We start from the raw sequence: 23,504 nt of genomic DNA, 5'->3' as shown, positions 1-23,504 counted from the left end.
ACATTAGTTAACATGAACTATTGATGGACAATACTATACAGCATTTAATAACCTTAATGTAAGTTTAAACATTTACTAATACATTTTTAAATACAAAAGTTTTCTGTTAACATTAGCAAATCTCCTGTGAACTAACATGAACAAAGAATAATTGTATAAACTAACATGATCAGATTAAGGAATAAAATTAATTCCTTAAGCAGAAGACAATCAGACAAGTTTTGTAAAAGGTACTGTAGTTCATCTGCTTTAGTGCTGCACCGTGAGGCAGTGTCACATCTGTTATAGGTTTAGTTTAGTTTAGTTTAGTTTGTTTTCATGTCTTTTATTTTGTATAATTCTCACAGTCTTGCTCCTCGTGTGATCTTGTCATGTGCTCCCCTGTTCATGTGTCATGTTCTGATTGGTTCCTTGTTTCATGTGTCATGTTTTCATTGGTTCATTGTGTTCAGGTGTTCTTGTTTATTAGTGTCTGTGTGTAGTGAAGGGGGTGGATGAGCCTGGGTTGAGTGGATACAAAGGAAACAGACATCAAACGACTTCAGTACTCAGTCAGGGAATGAGCATTGGTATTTGGCGACTTAGCAACAACTGCACTGTAAATGTAATTATCATGGGTAAAAGTACAGATGTAGATAGTGATAGTATGCCATGGCAGGATGTAAATAATAAGAGGAAAGGAAGGTGCAATAGTCCTGAAAGTTCAACCTATGATGTGGAGGTGGATGACATATCCAAAAAAGTGAAGTCTACAATGATAAATGGGAGAAAGAAGGATGAACAAACTGAATGGAAAGTGATGATAACATTCAAAAAAGAAGGGGGGTATTTTTCACCCACTAAAACTAACAAAAGCAATGGCTAAGATCAAGTTTGCCAAATATTTGAGTAATAGGAGGCTGCTGGTCTTTGTTACAGATCAACTGCAAAGATAGGTTTCTCAGAGCAGAAACACTTAATGGGGAAAGGATCAGTGCTCATATACCTGGGAATGAAGCCTAGAGGTGTTATTTATGATTTTCCTTTGGCAATGACAATGGAGGAGATAACTCAGGAAGTGAAAGAAGCAAGAGTGGTTAAAGCCCCAAGACTGTAAACACAAAGAAAAGGAGTGAAAACTGATAGCCTATCAGTAGTTCTTGAGTTTGGAAAAGTTATGCCAAAGAGAGTAAGGATATCTGAGTTATGATGTAAGAGAGTTTATTACAGCACCACGTTCTATGTTTCAAGTGTCAAAGAATGGTACACACTTCTGGACAATGTAAAGAAAAACAAAGATGTGCTAGATGTGGAGGTGAACATGAATATGGAAAATGTGGTCAGGATACAAAAGTAAAATGATGTAATTGCCACGGTGAGCATAGCGCTGCTTTTGGAGCATGCCCTGTTCAAAGTCAAGCTAGAGAGGTACATACATATAAAGTAACTAATCAGGTGTCTTATGCTGATAAAGCAAAAAAGTGAAGGAAAGTGAACTATTCAGATCCAGTGTTGAACAAGTAGTAAATAGAGCAAAAGAATCTGAGAAAAGAAATAATTGAGATAGAGATAATGTGACAGAATTGAAAAACAAGGTGGAGGATGTGTAACATTTATTAAGGATACTTTAGCATATAGAAGGGCAACTGTCCCAAATGAGTATGAATGTGTATTAATAGAAATGTGTAGTCCCAGAGGAAATATCAAAGTAGTCAATTTTTATAATCCGTGCAAGAAATTATCAATGCAAACATTCCATGAGATCTCAGAAAGGGTTGATAGAAGAGAAATATGGTGTGGAGACTTTAATGCTCATAATACTCTGTGGGGATGTGACCATACAGACACTAATGGAGAAGTAGTTGAAGAACTAATTGAGGAGACATCACTTTCTTGCCTTAATGATGGAAGAAGTACCAGGGTTAATATTACAAGAAATTCCTCTATAGATCTTACTTTAGTTTCAGTAAATATGAGTAATTTATGTGAATGGAATAAAAAGAATGATACCAACATAGGGAGTGATCACTTTCCAATATTGTGTTCCATGAACTTTGATAAGTATGTTCAGAAGGGTTATGTAACAGAGAGATTGTGTTTTCCTAAAGCTAACTGGGAAAAATTCAGAGAACTTTGTATTGAGTATACTGAAAGAATATCGATGGAGAGTGATGTAAATAGCCGTGCAGTAGCAGTGACTTCCATGATTATTAGTGCTGCAACAACCTGAGTACAGTGAATGAGAAAAAGGAAATAGTTCCATGGTGGAACGATGAATGTCATGAAAATCACGCATTCAGATTTTTAAGAAAGAATATGAACCAAGATAATCTGATTGACTATCAAAGAAAGAGAGCTATGGCACGGAAAATAATTAAGTCATCCAAGAAGAATGCATGGAGGCAATTCTGTTCCTCCATTGGTAGAGAAGTTAAATTGGGTGACATTTGGGCAATGATCAAAAAGTTGAGTGGGAAAAGAAAATCAGTTAAAATCCCAGTGCAGTGCTGATAGATGGGGAATACCTGGCAATTACAAATAAGGAGAAAGCTGAGCTACTAGGTAAGAAGTTTGCAAGTGTACATAGAGGGAGTCATTTAGATGAAATACATAAACAACGAAAAAATGATATTTTAAGAACAAATAGTGATGTAACTAAGAAAAAAGATAGTGATGAATCGGCACTTGACATGGACTTTTCAGTACATGAGTTAAAAATGGTCCTAGAGGGAAGTGGATATACAGCTCCAGGACAAGATCAACTATGCTATGTTTAGACAATTACCAAAAGAAGTCTTGGAAATTATACTAAAACTGTTTAATAAGATATGGGGCCCTATTTTAACGATCTGATATGCAAGTATCAAACGCGAAATGCAAGTAACTTTGTGGGCGGATCTACGGCGCTGTTGCTATTATACCGTCTGGATAAATGACTCTTGCACCCGACGCAAATCTAAAATGGGTTGGTCTGAAGTAGCTTCATTATTCATAGGTGTGGTTTGGGCATAACGTGAAATAAACCAATCAGAGCAACATCTCACATTCCCTTTAAGAGCAGGCGCTTGTTCCATGGCGGATTGCTATTATAACAGCAGATTTGCCAGGCGCACGCCAGGAGCGGTTCACATCCGAGAAGACCGACGTTGTTGTCAGGCCCGTAAAAAACAGAGAACTGACATTGTATGGGGATGGGAGAAACCCACCCAAAATAACATTGGTTAAACATTCCGTGTAAAGGTTGGAGATGCTGTGTCGGAGTATTTTGATATTGTAAATGGTATTCCTCAAGGGAGTGCAATAAGCCCTATTCTGTTTAATATCATGATAAACAATATTTTTATAAATGTTGGTAGGGATATTGGGTCATCACTTTATGCAGATGATGGGGCTATATGGAAAAGAGGGGAAAACTTTAGACGTGACTAATAGCATACAGAGCGCTATATTAAAAGTTGAAAGATAGTCATATGATTGGGGATTTAAGATGTCAGTCATAAAGTCGTGCTATATGTTCTTTACCAGAAAGAGAAGGATTAATAACTTACAGCTTAAATTGTATGGACAAAATATGGAAAGAGTGAAAGAATTCAAGTATCTAGGATTGTGGTTTGATGAGAAATGTGTTTGGAGGAATCAAGTTAAACTGGTTGAGACAAAATGTAAAAAGGTACTGAATCTCATGGATCAGTTTCTGTTCCCTTTCGAGGGAACTCGCGATGTGTCGATGACGCTTTGGGAACGCCCCTAGCGTGATTGCTTCTGAAGCATCTATGTCAACTAGTCTAATGGAATGAATGAGCGTTACGGGCGGGTAACGTCATGACCAGGAAGAGATAAAAGCGCATCCGGTGCAACCGGCATTAGCTTCTGTTGCCTCAGCAAGCGATTTGTGTCAAACTGTCTGTCTATATTTACTGTTGTCTGTCATGTTACATATGGCGAAACAAGTATTCAAGCAGTGTGCTTATCCTTGCCCGCGTTATTTAACTACGCTCCGCTCTCGCCTGTCACTTTTTGAGGAAAGTGGCGAGGCTCGCGATCCTCAGGGTGCTGGACCCGCTGCTGCCGAGGCAGCACGGAGAAAGCATACATGGGGATCGCAAATGGATCTTTCAGCGGGGTTGGAGACGGACTCAAGGATCCTTTCTCCTCCCTTACCTGGGGGATCCAGTGCTCTCTCTCCTGGATCGGGAGCCCGCTCTGCGGCTTCTCCCGCCTGGGAAGAGAGCCTAATGCTTCAATGCTCTAGTTCTGAGGAGGTAGATGTATTAAGCACTGGCAGTGACACACAAATAAATAAGTTCCCTTAGTAGATTTTCTGGCGGAGTGGAAAAAACTGCCAAATATATCTCAATGGGTCCTGCAGAAAGTAGAAAAAGGGTACAGAATCCAGTTTGGTTCAACGTCCACCACGCTACAACGGGGTGTTGCTCACGTTAGTACAGCCCAAGCAGGCTCTGGTGATGGAGCAAGAAGTGAAAGCACTATTAGAGAAGGAGGCTATAGAGCAGGTGTATCATCCCGACAGAGAATCGGGTTTTTACAGTCGTTATTTCATTGTTCCAAAAAAGGATGGAGGGTTGCATTCCATATTAGATCTTCGTCGTTTGAATCGTACAGTTCAGAAACTCAAGTTCAAGATGCTGACAATCAAACAGATCGTGACTCAAATCAGATCCGAGGACTGGTTTGTCACGATAGATCTGAAAGACGCATACTTCCATGTCTCCATCCTCCCTCAGCACAGGAAGTTCCTGAGGTTTTCTTTTGGGGGCAAAGAATACCAGTATCGGGTGCTTCCATTTGGTCTAGCTCTATCACCACGCACATTCACGAAGTGCGTAGATGCAGCTCTGGCCCCGCTGGTCTGGGATTCGGTCATGATGCGAGCCGTTCTATCGCCCACTCGTATAGCTGCTATCCTTGCAGCCACAAAAGAGCTAAAGCTAGGCCAGTCACGCACTGTGAAACAGTTCGAGAGACTATTGGGCCTCATGGCAGCAGCGTCCAACGTGATACCTTTTGGCCTGCTGTACATGAGACCTTCACGGCATTCACGTCCGTTATGCAAGTTGGCGTACCAGATCCTCCTATGGTCATTTGGGAAAATACTCTCTCTGAGGGCAGTGTATATTCCAGGGGACCAGAATATAGGAGCAGACACCCTGTCGAGACAGGGGCTGAGGCCAGGGGACTGGAGACTCCACCCCGAGGCGGTGGAGCAGATTTGGGAATTTTACAGATTCCGAGCAGAAGTGGATCTGTTTGCATCTCAGCACACAACGCACTGTCCACTATGGTTCTCCCTTACTCACCCAGCCCCTCTGGGGGTTGGATGCTTTGGTACAGAGGTGGCCGAGGCTACGTCTGTACGCCTTTCCCCCGTTGCTCTGCTCCCAGGAGTTTTGGAGAGAGTTCGTCAGGACGGGACAAGTCTACTACTTGTAGCACCACACTGGCCGAGTCGAATTTGGTTTGCGGACCTAATTCATCTTCTAGACAGACCTCCCTTGGAGATCCCGATCAGGAGAGACCTTCTGTCTCAGGCAGGGGGCAAAGTATTTCACCCCCAGCCAGATATTTGGAAACTATGGGTTTGGCCTCTGAGGGGGCCAAACTTATAGAGAGTGGTCTCTCAACTGAGGTTGTTGAGACCATTTTAAGCTCCAGAGCTCCTGCTACGAGGAAACTTTATGCACTAAAGTGGAGAGTTTTCACTTCCTGGTGTCACCAGCGACAGTGGGATCCAGTTAACTGTTCAGTCAATACAGTACTTGAGTTTCTACAAGATCGTTTTGTATCAGGTTTATGTCCTTCCACGCTTAAGGTTTACATGGCGGCCATTGCGGCTTTCCACGCCCCAGTGGGTAGTACATCTTTGGGTAGAGACCCTCTGATTACTCGTTTCCTTCGTGGCACCCTGAGGCTGAGGCCTGCAGTTCGCACAAGGGTACCGGCTTGGGACCTGTCAATAGTTTTAGAAGGCCCTATCTGGGGCTCCCTTTGAGCCCTTAGATTCGGTTTCAGAAAAGTTTCTTACATTCAAGACCATCTTTCTGCTAGCTATTTCGTCCCTCAAAAGAGTCGGAGACCTTCAGGCCCTTTCGGTATCTCCCACCTGCCTTGAGTTTGCACCCGGGATGGTTAAGGCTTTCTTATACCCTAAGCAGTGATATGTTTCTAAAGTTCCTACCAATATTCCGAGGCCTATTGTGTTGCAAGCTTTCTGTTCTCCTCCTTTTACCTCTTCGGACCAGGAAAAGCTGAACCTTTTGTGTCCAGTGCGAGCACTGGACACTTATGTTCATCGGACTTCTTCGTGGAGAATATCCGATCAGTTATTTGTTTGCTTTGGATCACCCAAAATAGGTCTTCCGGCTTCTAAGCAGACAATTAGTAAGTGGATAGTTGAGGCTATTTCTCTTGATTATGAGTCCTCTGACCAGCCGTGACCTTTGGTGGTCAGAGCTCATTCCACTAGGAGTATGGCAGCCTCTAAAGCCTTATTATCTTGAGTTTCTCTCCAAGAGGTTTGTGATGCGGCGGGTTGGTCCCCTCCGCTCACATTCGGGAGGTTTTACAGCTTGGACCTGGATGCTGCCCCAGGGTCTCAGGTGCTTAGTGCCTAAGTGTTGGTTCTGACAACAATTTGACACTCAGGTATTTGTAAGTTTGGCGATTTGGGTATTCTCGTTTCCAAAGCGTCATCGACACATCGAAAGGGAACGTCTCAAGGTTACGACTGTAACCTTAGTTGTCTGAGTAGTGAACGAGACGATGCGTTGTCCTGCCATACTTCCTACATCCCTGTGATCGACTTTGCTTCGGCAAAATTCGAAGCTAATGCCGGTTGCACCGGATGCGCTTTTATCTCTTCCTGGTCATGACGTCACCCGCCCGTGACGCTCATTCATTCCATTGGAATAGTTGACATAGATGCTTCAGACGCAATCACGCTAGGGGCGTTCCCAAAGTGTCATTGACCCATCGTCTCGTTCCCTACTCAGGGAAGTAACCCTAAGTAATCCCAACCTTGAGACGGTTACCAATGGGGAGCAGATAAACAATCACTACTAGATTAAGTGAGTCGTTGTTCTGGACACGCTGGCGCCCAGCAACCCAAATCTGTGACCTGGAAGGTCAGGACGTGCCTAACTTCAGGGTCTGAGTGTCAGCTGCATAATCAATAGAGATATGCTTCAGTCTTTCTGTATATGTGTGGAAAATTACAATGTTTATCTATTTCTTAGCCAATCAGACACTGCAACCTGAAGCAAGGACGTAGCTTAGACCTTGGTGTAGGGTATAACTGCTGTGATCTCTGTAACTGTAAGGGGGGCGGCCTACGAACTCCTGTGTGAGTCTTGAAGCTGACTTCTGCTGATGAAACTGCAAACTATCTTCAGTAAAACTTTTCTTCAATTTATTGTCAGAATTATAATAAATTGAAGAAAAGTTTTACTGAAGATAGTTTGCAGTTTCATCAGCAGAAGATCTTCTTTCAAACATCTGGTCTTTAGGTCCTAAACTGTTACCCCCTAACACTATATATAGTCCTCATGTTACCATTGTCTTCTTTCTAGCTTTGTTCCCTGTAAATGCTGTTGGTGTTGTTCATACTTCTTAGTCAAGTCTTTTTTTTTCACATTTATTTGAATAAAGCTGCACTTGCGTACACTAGTGATGGGATAAACAAAGCTTTTCAAAGCTTTGAATCAATTAAACCAATTTATTCACAAAATGATTAACCATTTCGCACCCATTACTAGTGTTCAGTCAACCTACTTATAGTCTAATAGTCAGAGTTATTTAAAAGAAACTAGAGCGACACTCAAACGCAAACTCATAAGAACAGAAACGTCTCAAAGAGCAGAAGCACAAAAGTTCACTAGATCATGGTTTTCAGTATGAATACAGAGTGTGAAATTAAGATCTTATTGGCTTTAAAGCAAGATGAGTGAGAAACATCAGCATAGAGAAAACTGGCTTGTGAAACTGCATGTTTGTGAACATTTGGAGACTCATAGACCTGCTGTAGAGAGATGCAGTGAATCTGGGCTTGATGGAAAACTATTGTGTTCAGAAAACTATTTCACTAAAAGGTTATCTAGAATTAATAATAAAAAGTGTGCACAAAAACTAAATTATGCATGTTAATTATCAAGGTTGTAACGGTGAGTTACTCAATTTTTAAATGTTCACATTGGGCGCCAGACAGTTTAAATAACTGACAAACAATTTTATTGTCCGATTGCGGAAAACACAGAAAACCACAACAAGAGACTTGCTGTTTTCATTAAGTCCATTCATATAATTTTTCACCAACCAAGAAAATAATTTAATTCACTCAGTGTCCAGCAGTAAGCTCTCAGAAATGAGCAAATAAATAAATCATTTCGTTTAACTGAAATACCGGCGCGGTTGCGCACAGACTTGACAAAGTTCAGAATTAGACCAAAAAAAAAACAACAACAAAAATAATCCCAAAACAGTTCAAAATATAAGTAAATTTATAATAAAAACGAAATTAAATCAAATAATATTGTTAGTAACTGATAGAGGAGATAACAATCGTTTTTAATGAGAGAGTGGTTTGATGTTTTTTAAGGAAGAGAGCGAGTTTTCAGTGTTAGGAACTTTTGAGAGCGCGGGGAAGACTAATTCTCCTTTTACCTTTCGAGGATTATACGTCGGAAATTGTCACAGAAGGGACGATTACTCACAGGATAAACAACCTTGCAATGCTGCAGTTTCTCAAGTTTAACCTTTGGCGTTGGTTTTCACCCGCGGCGTCCAGGTTCCAGCTCGATCAGTCACTCAGTCGTCGCATACGCGTCCATACTCCAGTATTCCACAATGCAGACGTTCAGACTTTGTCGACTTGAACAATAATCCAACACAGAGCACTTCACAATCACGCTGCAACAACGGCCTCGTTTTCCCTCAGACTTTTCCAGACGCGGATTCAACTTCCCAACCAGACTCTCCTTCCACTTCTCTACTTCCCTCTCTCTACTTCCTCTTCCTCTTCCTTATCGTTCTTTGTCACCCAAAACCACACCTCTTTTCTCTTTTTAGTTTCCGTTCGTACAAATTTTTACTGACTATAATGAAATTTGTGTGTGTGTGTGATTTAAACTGATTATTAATTAATTATTTGTTTCTTTCGACTTAATTTGTAGTGGCTCGCTACATTCTCCCCCCATTGGAAAGTCAACCCATGGTTGTTCACTCTTAGAATCCTAAGAATTCCTCTTCATCCGAAGAGTCCTGAAAGATTTCCATAATTTTTTGGTTTTCTTGTCTTTCTACCTCTTTAGCTGTCGGATAACAAGGTTTCAGGTTACAAACATGAACATTTCTCATATCCTCGCCAGAGCTTTCTAGGACAACTTGATAATTTATCGGCCCCAGCCGACGGACAATCCTGTACGGACCTTTCCATTTCTTAGCCAACTTAGCAGTGAATTGATGTGGAGCACTTGACTTAGGGAAATTTCTTACCCACACTCGGTCTTGAAACTGGTAAGTCACTTCTCTTCGGTTTTTATTATAGTTCCTTAATTGTCTGAAACGGGCTTTTTTTGAACTAGCTTCTGCCTTTACTTGAAGTTGATGGAGTCTATCCATAGTTTCATTAAGTGGAGTCTCGGGCAGTACAGGAATTGCTGACTGAAGAACACGGTCCATAGGACTCAGGAGCTTCCTGCCTACTTGAAGTTCAGCCGGCGTCAGTCCCGTAGTTTCCTGTACTGCAGTGTTCAATGCAAATCTGAACTCAGGAAGGTACGTATCCCACTTTTTATGATTATCTTCAACATATGATGCAATCATACACTTCAAGTTACGATTAACACGCTCAGTCATGTTGGTTTGGGGATGATATGCTGTAGTAAGTTTTGGCATGACTTTCCATTGCTCACACAATTCCTGAAAAAGGGACGAAACAAATTGGGAACCACGATCCGACAGGATGTAAGTTGGAACTCCCCATCTTGTGAGAACTTCTGTTCTGAGGATACGGGTAATGGTGGAAGTTGTTGCAGTTCTCATGGGGAAAATCTCAACCCACCGTGTATAGTAGTCTACCACGACCATTATGTATTCATGTTGTTGTGAACTGCGTGGGAACGGGCCCATAAGGTCTACTCCCAGTAGCTCATTTGGTCTGTTCACAACAGTCTGCTGTATTTTCCCTGAAGGTTTTTTGTTGTCACTTTTTAGGACTTGGCACTTCTCACAGCATTTAACAAAGTCTTTTACTTCAGACCACATCTTAGGCCAGAATGCAACATCATGAAGCCTTTTGTACGTCTTGAAGATGCCCAGATGTCCACATAGAGGGTTCTCGTGATAAGCCTGTAACATGAGCGATTTTAGCGAAGAAGGAATATAAATCCGAAGGTGAGTTTGGTGATCAGAAATTTGTGTTTTCCTATACAATTTATCTTCCAGTACTGTATATTTTTCTAACATGACAGGATCTCCTTCTGCCAAGGCACAGAACACTTTCTCAATCTCAGGGTCTTGGTGTTGTTCTGCCCACACAATATCAGCAGTAAAAGGGAGATCCTCTGTTTTTTTCTTTGTAGAGAACAAATTGCACCCAACTGCCAAAGGTATTCGAGAGAGAGCATCTGGAACAATATTGAGCTTGCCTCTTCTGAACTCGACAATGAAATCAAATTTCTGCAATCTCAAAGCCCACCTCAGTAGACGACTTGTGGATTTATTGGAAGTCAGAACCCACTGCAAGGCAGAATGATCGGTGACTATTGTGAATACTTTTGGTTCTAGATAGTACTGCCATTTCTCTAAGGCCCATACTACCGCAAGGCACTCCTTTTCGGTTGCGGAATAGTTTACTTCAGCCTTGGTCAATGTCCTACTGGCATATGCTATAACTTGCTCAGAGTCTGCTCCTGTTTTTTGTGCAAGTACTGCTCCAAGACCGGTTTCACTTGCGTCTGTATACACGGTGAATGGAAGATCTGGTTTGGGGTGTCCTAAAACTGGGGAAGAAGTCAGATATGATTTTAATTGATCAAACGCCTGCTGACACTCATGAGACCAGATAAAAGACTGACCTTTTTTTTTCAAGTTATTCAACGGTTCAGCAATTTTTGAGAAGCCAGGAACGAACCTGTGGTACCATCCAGACATTCCTAAAAATCTTTGAACCTCTTTGAGATTCTTTGGTACAGGATACTGCTGAATGGAGCGTACCTTCTCTGGATCTGCTGCAATACCGTTGGTATTGACAATGTGTCCCAAAAATTTTATCTCTTCCAGACAGAATGTGCTTTTCTTCAAGTTGATGGTTAGTCCTGCTTGTTGGAGTTTGTCAAATACCATCTGAAGATCCAAAAAATGCTGTGTCACAGAGGAAGAATAAATGATTATATCATCTAAGTACACCAGGCAACACTGACCACGTAAGTCTCCCAGGACCAACTCCATTAACCTCTGGAATGAGGCTGGTGCATTTTTAAGCCCAAAAGGCATCACATTAAAATGGTAGAGGCCTGAGGGAGTTATGAAGGTAGTCATAAACTTACTCTCAGGTGCCATCTCCACCTGCCAGTATCCACTATTTAAGTCGATAGTGGAAAAAATGGTTGAACCAGAGAGGGACTCCAGAATCTCCATGATGGACGGCAGCGGATATGCATCACTTTCTGTAAGTGAATTGAGTTTCCTGTAATCCACACAAAATCTTTGTCCACCATCTTTTTTAGGCACTAACACCACCGGGGAGGACCAGCCAGAACGTGAGGGTTCGATGATACCTGCAGACAACATCTCTTCGAGTTGCTCTTTCACAATGGCCTGTTTTACAGAAGACATGCGGTAAGGTTTTTGTTTTATAGGAATTTGGGCAGTTGTATATATGTGATGTTGTAAAACATTGGTTCTACCAACTTCATGGGTACACACTTTTTGATTTGTTTGTAGGATGTCAAATAATTGTTGTTTTTCGTATATTTGTAGATTGGCAGATGACACAGCCTGATTTATGTAATCCTGAACACCAAGACGATCCACCTTCAACTGGAACCCCGGCGGAGGTATAGAACTGATAAGACCAAGTTGATGTTTCGAGTTACCACTACCTTTGTTGTTCCTTAATTCTTGGGTTTTCCAGCCAGACACTGAGGCACTGCCAGGTTGAAAAGGATAAGTAACTAAAGGAGTGTTTTTGAAACCATACACCTGGTCAGCAACGTTTATTTGTAGTTGGCTATGGTAAATAAAGTCAAGTCCCAACACAATTCCATAGGCCAGAGCTCTAGAAGGAAGCACAGCCACCGATGAGTTTACCACATTACCCTGTATTTCAATGTCCAAAGCTGTCCATCCTAGAGGTGTTTCCGCTTCTCCATTGGCAAGATTAGGCCTGTCACGATAACAAATTTTGCTGGACGATAAATAGTCCAAGAAATTATCGCGATAAACGATAATATTGTCGTTCTGAGACCATTTTCATTTCATATAATTATAATGGCATAATAATGCAGGTACACCTTTTCAACGATCTATAAACTTTTATTTCTAAAGAATATTAAACATTGAAAACGGAAAACATTTTAAATATCCCAAAAAATGAACAAAACAACCAAAAACAATGAAAGCAATGGACTCTTAGTGTCTGTTAACAAAATAAATGTCTGTTAATAAATAAAATGAAACAAAATTGCACTTCAAAAAATATTAAACATTAGGCTTTAGACATTATTAAATAGTGATACATTCCATAACAGGCAAAACTGACAGTTAGGACCTTTGTAAACAAATAAAAAAAAGCCTCAACAAGCCATATCGCACAATTTTGCACTGTTACTCCTGTTACTTTGTCCTCCTGTTACTTTGTCAAGTGATTGTGTACTGTCGGGAAGACGGAGACGCACTTTATTGCGTGCATGCTACGCACTGAAAATACTTGGTTAGGATTAGGGGTGAGGAGTGCGTGCGTATTACACGCCATAAAGAGCGTATCATATGCACGCAAAAACTATTTTTGGCGTATAAATGGCACGAGAAATAACATTCGTGGTATAGATACGCATTTTCATGTGATCGGGCTCGCTGTCGCAACTCACAACTAGCGTCTTCTCTCTCTCCCGGCAGTAGCCGCAAACACTCCCGCCGGCGCTTTCCCATACAAAGACCATGTGACTGACAAGCGCCGCGGCGCCGCCTTCTCACACAAAGACCATGCAACTGACAACAAGAGGGTTCACTCCTCCTATACGCTAAAGAACCGAGCGAGAGTGGTCATCCAGTCTCTTTGGTAGAGAGAGAGAGACGAGGAAAACAAACAAGCATGCAAATGGAATTATCGCGGCCGGAAAAATTATCGAGCTCATTTTTTTTTATCGTGCGATTAATCGACTTATCGACTATCGCGACAGGCCTAGGCAAGATACAAGGGACCATGGCACCAAGGCTTAAGATTTTCTTTTGAACTATTCAATTCAGTCCAGAGATTTTCATGCATCAACGTGTAGCTGGCTCCTGTGTCCATGATAGCCTTGCCATACCAATTCTTAATACGTATGGGCACAACTAGCTGTTGTGGAATGGCTTTTGGATTCAAAGGGGAGGGTTGTTTCATAGTTGACAAAGAATCTTTAGACCGGGAGGAGTCCATTTTAAAAGACTGTTTAGAAGTCACAGTTGATGCAGTGGAGTTGCTGGGGTATCCACTGGTTTTGGACTTAGTTGATTTTTGTTGATTATATTGACTACTCATTTGAGTGAACGGAGAAGAATTGTACTGAGGGCATGACCCAGGGGAATGTGTGCCTCTGCAACGCCAACACAATGGGGTTTTGTCTTCCCGAGGAACGTTAGGAGGATGCTGCCATCCCTTCTGTATGGGACCCGCTCTTTTGACATGAATGTTATGCTCGTATGCCAGTTGTAGTTCATGGTCCTTTTCCATCTGATGCCCCAGACGCACAAGCTCATCCACGTCCTCCACTCTTCCACGGAGCTGGCTGGCAAGATATGGTTTTATATGTTTTAATATAAGCTTAACAATGTCCTTTTCAGTGAGGCCTGGATTCCATCTTATACAGAGAGCTCGGTAAGAATATGCAAAGTCTCTGATGGGTTCATGTTCACCCTGTTTTTTAGTTCTGACCCGTTCCGCAAGTTCATCTTCATAGTCTTCGGCTAAAAAAGCTGATAAAAAGGAAGCTTTGAACTCCACCCAAGATGCAATTTTGGAACGTGTTGTTTCCCACCAATCTCGAGCGGTGCCATGAAGAACAGTACGAAAAGTAGCAAGAAGATCAATGTCAGATAATGGGTGCAAAGCAAGAAAATCTTGACACTTTGATAAATACAATAGTGGATCAGAATCATCTCCTGGCCTCCCATAGGTAGGAAAGACTAATTTTATATGATCAGTTTTTGGAACAGAGGTAAGAACAGAAGTAGTCCTCAAGGGTGAAGTCTCTGGTAAGTGGGAGGAAGCTGAATGGGCTGATTGCATTTCTTCATCCACCATTTTACTGGAGTGAACCACTGAGAGTGTGTCAAGTTTTCCACCCATTTCATCCACTTTTGTAGACAAACTCTTTAATGCTGAGGAGTACTCAGAAAAATGGTTTACTAGCTCAGTGTTTTTTTCTTGCACAGCTTTCTGCATATCTTTTAAGTCTCGCTGAACCTCAATTTGTAACTGATCCACCATAAATCCAAGTTCAGACACCAGAGAAACTTTCACTCTGTCCATTTCCTCGGACACTACAGTTTTGATTGCTTTCATTATTGTATCCATTTCACTGTCGTGTTTGTCCTTATTTGAAGATACTACCCTATATAGGTTTTGTAAACTTTGATCTGTTTGTTCTGCTAGTTTGTTTATCTTGGACTCTACATGAAATCTACTTCTTTGTACTTGCTTAATTAAATCATTTAGAACCTTGTCCTGTTTGCCCAAATCCTGATTCAATTTATTCAGATTATCATGGACTTGCTCATTAAGTTGGCCCCATCCTCTACCAGGGGTAGGAAGCATCATAGGGAGTTTACACTGAATCTCAGACTCAAACGAGGCTTGCTCACGAGTAGAAAACACCCCAGGAGGTTCATTGTAGGTCTCTAAAACAGGGGAAAGAGAAGCAGGGGTTGCAATGTCCATTTCTGCCGATTGTAAAAGGAAGGAGGGGGGGTCTCTAGGAATGGGGGCAGGTAATGGAGTGGAAATGTCTGGAGGGGACATCAAAGGAGATGGAAAAGAATGGTGATTTGAATTAGTAGACATGGTAAATAACAATTGTAGAGTACCAATTTTCACAATTACCACAATGATCAAAACATATTCAGCTCTACAACAATACTCTTAAATGAATGACAGCAACATTTCCCTTTCAGCTTCAAGCATGAAATTCAATTTTAGAGAAAACAAACAAACATTAAATGTTCACTGTTCATTTCATTTCAGATTCAAGTGTGAAAGACAGGTCATTTCATAATGTCCATATCACAAGTTGGTTTCAATATTTTAACACCCCATAGTCCTGTCTCATTGTCCATTTAAGTTTATAGTTCAGTAAAGTTCATCTATTGTCCATGTTCGAGCCCCACGTTGGGCGCCATTCTGTAACGGTGAGTTACTCAATTTTTAAATGTTCACATTGGGCGCCAGACAGTTTAAATAACTGACAAACAATTTTATTGTCCGATTGCGGAAAACACAGAAAACCACAACAAGAGACTTGCTGTTTTCATTAAGTCCATTCATATAATTTTTCACCAACCAAGAAAATAATTTAATTCACTCAGTGTCCAGCAGTAAGCTCTCAGAAATGAGCAAATAAATAAATCATTTCGTTTAACTGAAATACCGGCGCGGTTGCGCACAGACTTGACAAAGTTCAGAATTAGACCAAAAAAAAAAACAACAACAAAAATAATCCCAAAACAGTTCAAAATATAAGTAAATTTATAATAAAACCGAAATTAAATCAAATAATATTGTTAGTAACTGATAGAGGAGATAACAATCGTTTTTAATGAGAGAGTGGTTTGATGTTTTTTAAGGAAGAGAGCGAGTTTTCAGTGTTAGGAACTTTTGAGAGCGCGGGGAAGACTAATTCTCCTTTTACCTTTCGAGGATTATACGTCGGAAATTGTCACAGAAGGGACGATTACTCACAGGATAAACAACCTTGCAATGCTGCAGTTTCTCAAGTTTAACCTTTGGCGTTGGTTTTCACCCGCGGCGTCCAGGTTCCAGCTCGATCAGTCACTCAGTCGTCGCATACGCGTCCATACTCCAGTATTCCACAATGCAGACGTTCAGACTTTGTCGACTTGAACAATAATCCAACACAGAGCACTTCACAATCACGCTGCAACAACGGCCTCGTTTTCCCTCAGACTTTTCCAGACGCGGATTCAACTTCCCAACCAGACTCTCCTTCCACATCTCTACTTCCCTCTCTCTACTTCCTCTTCCTCTTCCTTATCGTTCTTTGTCACCCAAAACCACACCTCTTTTCTCTTTTTAGTTTCCGTTCGTACAAATTTTTACTGACTATAATGAAATTTGTGTGTGTGTGTGTGTGTGTGTGTGTGTGTGTGTGATTTAAACTGATTATTAATTAATTATTTGTTTCTTTCGACTTAATTTGTAGTGGCTCGCTACAAGGTATACTCCAGAATAGCAGCACATATACCCATAATGTCTATTTGACATGAAGATCGAATCACAAATAAACTGTGTTGACGATTATCATCATCATGACAGAACCTGCAGCATCTGATCTGATCTTGATCATTTTGATGCAACAAATTGTACAGCTTATATAACTAAAGTAATATATTTGTTATGAATATTTTGCCTGCATATAGCTAATTTAGTTCATTATAAGATGCCGTCTCACCTCAGCGTCTTCAGTTGACAGTCTGGATCCTGTAGTAAATCACTGAGCTCCTTCACTCCTGATTGTCCAGTATCATTTCCTGTGAGATCCAGCTCTATCAGGTGTGAAGGGTTTGATCTCAGAGCTGAAGCCAGAGCTTTATAACCTTCTTCTGTCACACTGCAGTTAGAGAGTCTAGAACATAGAGGAAAACATTCAGCTGATTAATCAGTCAAACCTGAACAATATAAATCCTTAAACTGAATTTTATTTTATTCTTTGTACAAATGTATTGAAAGTCAGTTGCAAAAACTGACAATTTAATATGGAGGGAAACAAAAGGCTCAGAGAACTTTAATATGTTAGACGTCAACATCCCTTTCAAATTTGCAATTATCTAAAACCTCACAGGATCTGAAAGTCTATGATCAGAATGATCCACAACAAGCAACCTGAAAATGGTCGGAAAATTAGAAAATTAAAGTTTGGGAATGGCCCAAAAAAGTCCAGAATTCAATTCCATTAAAATGCTGTGGAAGGACTTGAAACATAGCTCATGCTAGAAAGCCTACAAATGTCACTGCGCTGAAGCAGCTTTGCAAGGATGAGTGAGACAAACGGACCAAAATACCTTCAAACTACAGGAAGTATTTAGTCGAGACTAGCTGCAAAGCTGAAAGCAGAATCAAAGATACACAGCTTCCTCAAAAGCACTAAAATACATTAATCCTGTTATATATAATCTTAAGATAAGTGGTTTCAACCAGATCTCCCCCTCCTTTCTGTGGCAGATTTACCAGCTCTAACAGAATCATCTGAATTCTGACTCAACACTAAGTATGCATATAACGATTAAATCATTAAATTATAAATTACTATAAACAAAAACAACACAATTTAAGTGTTAACTTATAAGAAGTAGAACATACATGTACATATATACAAAATACTTTATCCACTAAATATTATAATCCCCTGCAATTATTTGCATTACAGTGCAGCACCAAATGAATGCAGCACAAAATGAATGCTTAATGTCAATTCAGTATTACTCAGTGAAAAAAAAAAACACAACAACAATAAAATGGCACAATGACAACCTCACTTATATTGAACATCAAATTTTTATCAACAAAACAAATAGGACACATAGCATAGTATACCCCCATTGTAACACTGATAAATGAAGGTTTTTGGATTTTCCCCTCAGTTTAATGCAAATGCTTAGTTTGTGGTTTATTAGTATTAATGAAAATATGTCAATAATAAAATAGTACAATGATAAATTCACTTATATTAAACATTGGACTTTTATTAACAAAATTGATAAGAAAGATGATATGCTATACCCACATTGTAACAAATAAATAAAATATCATTGGATTGTTAGAATGAAAAACACAACAATAGAACAAAGACAAACTTGACAAACAAAGAAATGCAACTTTTATTCATAACTTTTAGCCTCCGGGATCGTCCGGAGTCATTGCACCTTACTTTAGTCATGTGACTCCTGTGGCTCAACTTACCTCAGTATCTCCAATTTACACTTTATATTCTTCAGTCCAGTGCAGAGCAGCTTCACTCCTGAATCCTGCAGATTATTATTGTTCATGTTCAGCTCTTTCAGATTGGTATCTGATCCAAGAACTGCAGCCAGAGCTGAACAGCTTTTGTCGGTTAAGTTACAATAATTCATCCTACAGTAAATCACAACACAGAATTAGATGGAACACATACAAAACATTTTCTATATACAAATATTAAATACATTTTCCATTACTATTATTTTTTACATAAACAGCATACAATGCATTCAAACAGCATTCATCTTCAAAAACTACCATTTCCAGTACATTAGTATTTTTTATTCAGTGACAAATTTAATAGATAAAATGAAGTATGTTTGAAAAAAATATTTGTGTTTAGATTTATAGCTATATGATTTCTTCTCTATTTCAGTCACCTGATGGAGTTTGGGTTTTTGCTACTGTTGCCTCTGGCGTCCTTAGATAGGGACACTTAATATTCAACAAGATTATTGACTTGACTGCACCGACACTATTAGATGAGACAGTTCACACTTTTATGGCAAGTTAAAGGCCTTTCACTATAATACTAAAAATGCCTTCATTCACATGTACATGTCTTTTTGATATAAAATCTTTAATCCTTTAATCTTAAGAAATTGTATTTGTTTTTTTATATTTTAAGTTTAACCGATGGCTGATACCGATATCTTAGAGAGCAGGGTGATCAATAGGTGATATACCATTAATTTAAAGATAGTAAAAAAGCATCCATAACAATTACTGAAATTCAATTTATAGTTATTTTACTTAATGTTTACTAAATTAGAAAAAAAAATGCAAAAAAAAAGATTTTGAACTTGATAAAAAAGTACTCTTTTTTTTGTAGAAAAAATATCTTAAAATGTGTACATCAAATATGATACAACAGGCTTTTGATAAATGTTTATTTGTAAATCTCTTGATCTATATATTACATTACATTCGTACATTAAAATACAGAATTACTGATAAAAATAAGCATTTAAAATGTCTAATTACTGGGAGATACAGAGGGACTGTCACAGTGTGGTGCAGGCAGAAGAAGACGAAGGAGAATCAAAAGTTGCAAAATGCAACTTTTACACGCAAAATAAATAATGCAGGTACATAGAAGACGGGCAGAAGGTTCACACACACTAAATACGACGGAGATCGGACAAGGACTGACTGAACAGAATGGAACTGAGGTAAGATAGATGACGATGATGACTAAACCAGTGATACAACTGAACTGATAATGACGGTAACCTTAGAAACAAAGGAGTGGCGGGAAAAGAACAAAGGCAAACAGAAACCAAGCAAAGGCCAGGGCGGAGCCGGAGGAGGGAGGACCAATGGTGGAGGCAGGGCTGACGATCTCCAGGGGTCGACTGATGGGAAGCAGGTGGGAGAGGAGACCAGGCGACACCGAGGATCCGGCGGGACATATCAATGCCGCAGGCTCTGGCGACTGAGGTGCAGGCAGGGACACAGAAGGCTGCGGTGGAGCCGGATTGACAGAGGACCAAGGTGGAGTAGGCGGGAATGAGGAGCCCAACGGAGCCAGAGGGATGAAGGGACGAGGCGAAACCAGGGGAGTGTAGTCTCGAGGCGAGGGTAGGGCGAGGAACGACCAAGGCGAAGCCGGGGGGATGAGGGAGCCCGGTAGAGCTGGTGGACTGATGGGTCATGGTGGAGCTGAGGGAGGTAGGAGCCAAGGTTGAGCTGATGGACTGACGGGTTGAGGTGGAGTCCTGGTCACGGAGGTAGGAAGTGGAGACAGGGGATCCACCGACCATGCTGGAGCTTAACACTGATAGACCCTTGGGCTCACCTCACTTAAAGTGGCATGTGGGTGAGCTGTGGGGCTAGCAGGAGGTGGCAACAGCGTGGTTGAGGAAGGTATGATGGGAGGAGGTGGGAGAAGGAGGCTGAGGGGGAGTTCAGGAACAGGGTCAGGAACAGGCTCAGGAACCATCTCAGGTTCAGGTTCTGGAACAGACTCAGGCTCGGGAACAGGCTCAGGAACAGATACAGGCTCAGGAACCAGATACAGGCTCAGGAACCGATACAGGCCTGGGGAGAGATACAGGCTTGGGGAGATATACAGGCTTGGGAACAGACACAGGTATGGTAACAGTAACAGTTATTGTGGCAGGAACAGGTCTAGGAAAATGAACAGTCCTTGGGGCAGGAACAGGTCTAGGGACAGGAACAGGCTCTGACATGGTGGCAACCATCCTGGTTGAGGGCTCAGGCGGCAAGGCAGTGGCCATCTTTGCCGAAGGCTCAGGCGGTTAGGCGGTGGGCGTCTTTGTCTAGGGCTCAGGCGGTGAGGCGGCGGCCATCTTTGCTGAGGGCTCGGGCGGTAAGGCGGCGCCCATCTTGGCAGAGGGCTCGACAGGCATGACGTGAAGAAGCCTTGGGTCAGGCTGTGTTCTGAATCGGGGTGTGATGCTCTCCAGACACTAGAGCTGTGACAGTGGCAGTTTTTTTTACCACTGCGGTAGCATGTGCTGCAAGTCCTGCTTCCAACACACCGGCCAATCAGAAAAACTGATCGGCCGATGCCGATATTTTATAAATGCCAAATATCGGCCGATATATCGGCCTTGGCGACATATCGGTCAACCACTAATGACGATGATGACTAAACAGGTGATACAACTGAACTGATAATGATGGTAACCATAGAAACAAAGGAGTGGCGGGAAAAGAACAAAGGCAAACAGGAACCAAGCAAAACTCAAACTGAAATTCCCAACAAACATAAATGACACGTGACAGGGACAACTAATATATGATGTGGTATTATATATGTACTTTATTTAAGAAGCCTGTTTTATAAAAATCTCAATGTTTTATATTATAACCTTTCAGAATTTCATCTTACTTGTTGGCAATATAAATAACATCTGTACCAAATTACATTCTTTCCCCCCAGTTTGGGTATATGAATAAAATATGTTTATTTTTCTTCCTCAAGTATGAGCATGAGCTAATATATAATTCTATATAAGTCATAAAAGTCTGGTGTATCATATGATACAAAACAAACATGCAAACATTTTTAAATGGTCTTTTATATTTTGCCTAAACGTTTGATAAACTGTCTCCACAAAAAAAAAAAATCAGACTATTATTTCATATGTCAGTTTTTTCAGGGATAAGTTCATGTTAATGATGAGGAATCACTATAGAGTAATGTAGATAAAGACATTTTTCAGATGAGAGCAAAACATGACAAAATATATTAAAAGACTTACAGAGCTCTTCTGGAGGTTTTGATGACTGCCGATAATCTAATGAGACACTCGTCTGATTTCTTGAATTTCTGAAGCTCAAACTCCTCCAGCTCTTCCTCTGAAGTCAACAACACAAAGGCTAAAGCAGACCACTGGGCAGGTGAAAGGTCACCAGATGAGAGACTTCCTTTGCTAAGGTGGGTCTGAATCTCTTTCACCAGAGTTTGGTCGTTCAGTTCATTCAAACAGTAGAACAGATTGATGGATCTCTCTGCAGGAAGATTATCTTCTAATTTCTGCTTGATGTACTGAACTATTTCCTTGTTGCTCTGGTCATTGCCGTCTTGCTGTGTCAACAGACCTCGTAAGAGTCGTCGATTGGACTGGAGTGACAGACCGAGGAGGAAGCGAAGGAAAAGGTCCAGGTGTCCATTGTCACTCTTGAGCGCCTTGTCCACTGCAGTCTTGAGAAAATCAATCATGGTTTCATTTCTGTTTTCCTGTTCTGTAGACTCATGATCAAACACACTTGTCTTGTTGATGTCTAGAAACAGATGTGCATAAAGGGCTGCAATAAACTCTTGAATGCTCAAGTGAACAAAGCAGTACATTGTACCAAGAACGATCCCTGTTTCCTCCTTAAAGATCTGGGTACACATGCCTGAGTACACTGATGCCTTATAGACGTCAATACCACAGGCTTCCAGGTCTGTGTCATAGAAGATCAGGTTGCTTCTTTCCAGCTGATGAAATGCCAGTTTCCCCAGTGAAAGGATGGCATCTTTATCCCAGGAAACATCTGGTGTGTATTCTCCATCATACTTTCGGCGGCTCTGCTGGATCTGAAAGCGGAGAAAGTGTGTGTACATTTGTGTCAGAGTCTTGGGAGTGTCTTCAGGGTTTGATTCCTGCAGTGTTTTAGAGATCTCATCAGCCTGAGTGTTTTTCACATCATTTCTTTTCTCCTCCAGAATGTTCTGGAGAACCGTGGCTGAAATCCAGCAGAAGACTGGGATGTGGCACATGATAAAGAGACTCTTTGATTGTTTTATGTGATCTAGGATTGTGTTGGCCTGATTCTCATCCGTGAATCTTTTTTTGAAGTACTCTTGCTTTTGTGCGTCACTGAATCCTCGTATCTCTGTCAGCCGGTCGATACAGTCAGGAGGAATCTTACTGGCAGCTGCTGGTCTGGTGGTGATCCAGATGAGAGCAGAAGGAAGCAGATTTCCCTTCATGAGGTTCGTTAGGAGAACATCCAGAGAGGCTGGTGACGATACATCACGCCACGTCTCATTACAATCAAACTTCAGAGGAAGGCGACATTCGTCCAGTCCATCAAGGATAAACAGCACTTTGAATTGATTCCTTCTTGTAAGGTTCAGTCCTTTTGTCTCTGGGAAAAATTTAGTTATAAGTACCATCAAACTTAGTTTTTCTTTCTCCATTAAGTTCATCTCTCTGAATGGAAGAGGAAATATGAAGCTGATATCTTGATTTTCTTTTCCTTCAGCCCAGTCCAGAACAAACTTTTGCACAGAGACTGATTTCCCGATGCCAGCGACTCCTTTTGTCAGTACAGTTCGGATCTCCTCGTCTTGTTCAGGTGCTTCAAACAAATTTGTGCATTCAACCTGTATTTCTTGTGCTTCATGACGCCTGGAAGCAACTTCAATCTGTCTCACCTCATGTTCAGTATTGACCTGTTCACTGCCACCCTGAGTGATATAGAGATCTGTGTAAATGTTATTCAGAAGTGTGGAGTCACCTTGCTTCGCAATTCCTTCAAACACACATTGATACTTCTTCTTTAGGCTACATTTCAGCTGATGAATGAAGAACAGCTCATC

General features: G+C 41.0%; 1 protein-coding gene across 1 annotated transcript in view; it reads right to left on the bottom strand.

Moving 5' to 3' along the window:
- The window catches only part of LOC308695880 (NACHT, LRR and PYD domains-containing protein 3-like), a 108,773-nt gene that overhangs the window by 67,316 nt on the left and 17,953 nt on the right, over positions 1-23,504 (bottom strand). The window contains exons 7-8 of the mRNA XM_081374140.1: positions 21,676-23,503; positions 18,389-18,559 (exon numbers count right to left, since the gene is read on the bottom strand). Coding sequence (XP_081230266.1) covers positions 18,389-18,559; positions 21,676-23,503 — 1,999 coding nt within the window. The remainder of the gene's footprint in view (positions 1-18,388; positions 18,560-21,675; position 23,504) is intronic.

This window comes from Scardinius erythrophthalmus (assembly GCF_964197995.2).
Source record: "Scardinius erythrophthalmus genome assembly, chromosome: 9".
In the NCBI taxonomy this organism is placed as follows: Eukaryota; Metazoa; Chordata; class Actinopteri; order Cypriniformes; family Leuciscidae; genus Scardinius; species Scardinius erythrophthalmus.
Note: the sequence above shows the minus strand (reverse complement) of the source record. Positions and strands in the feature narration are given on the sequence as shown.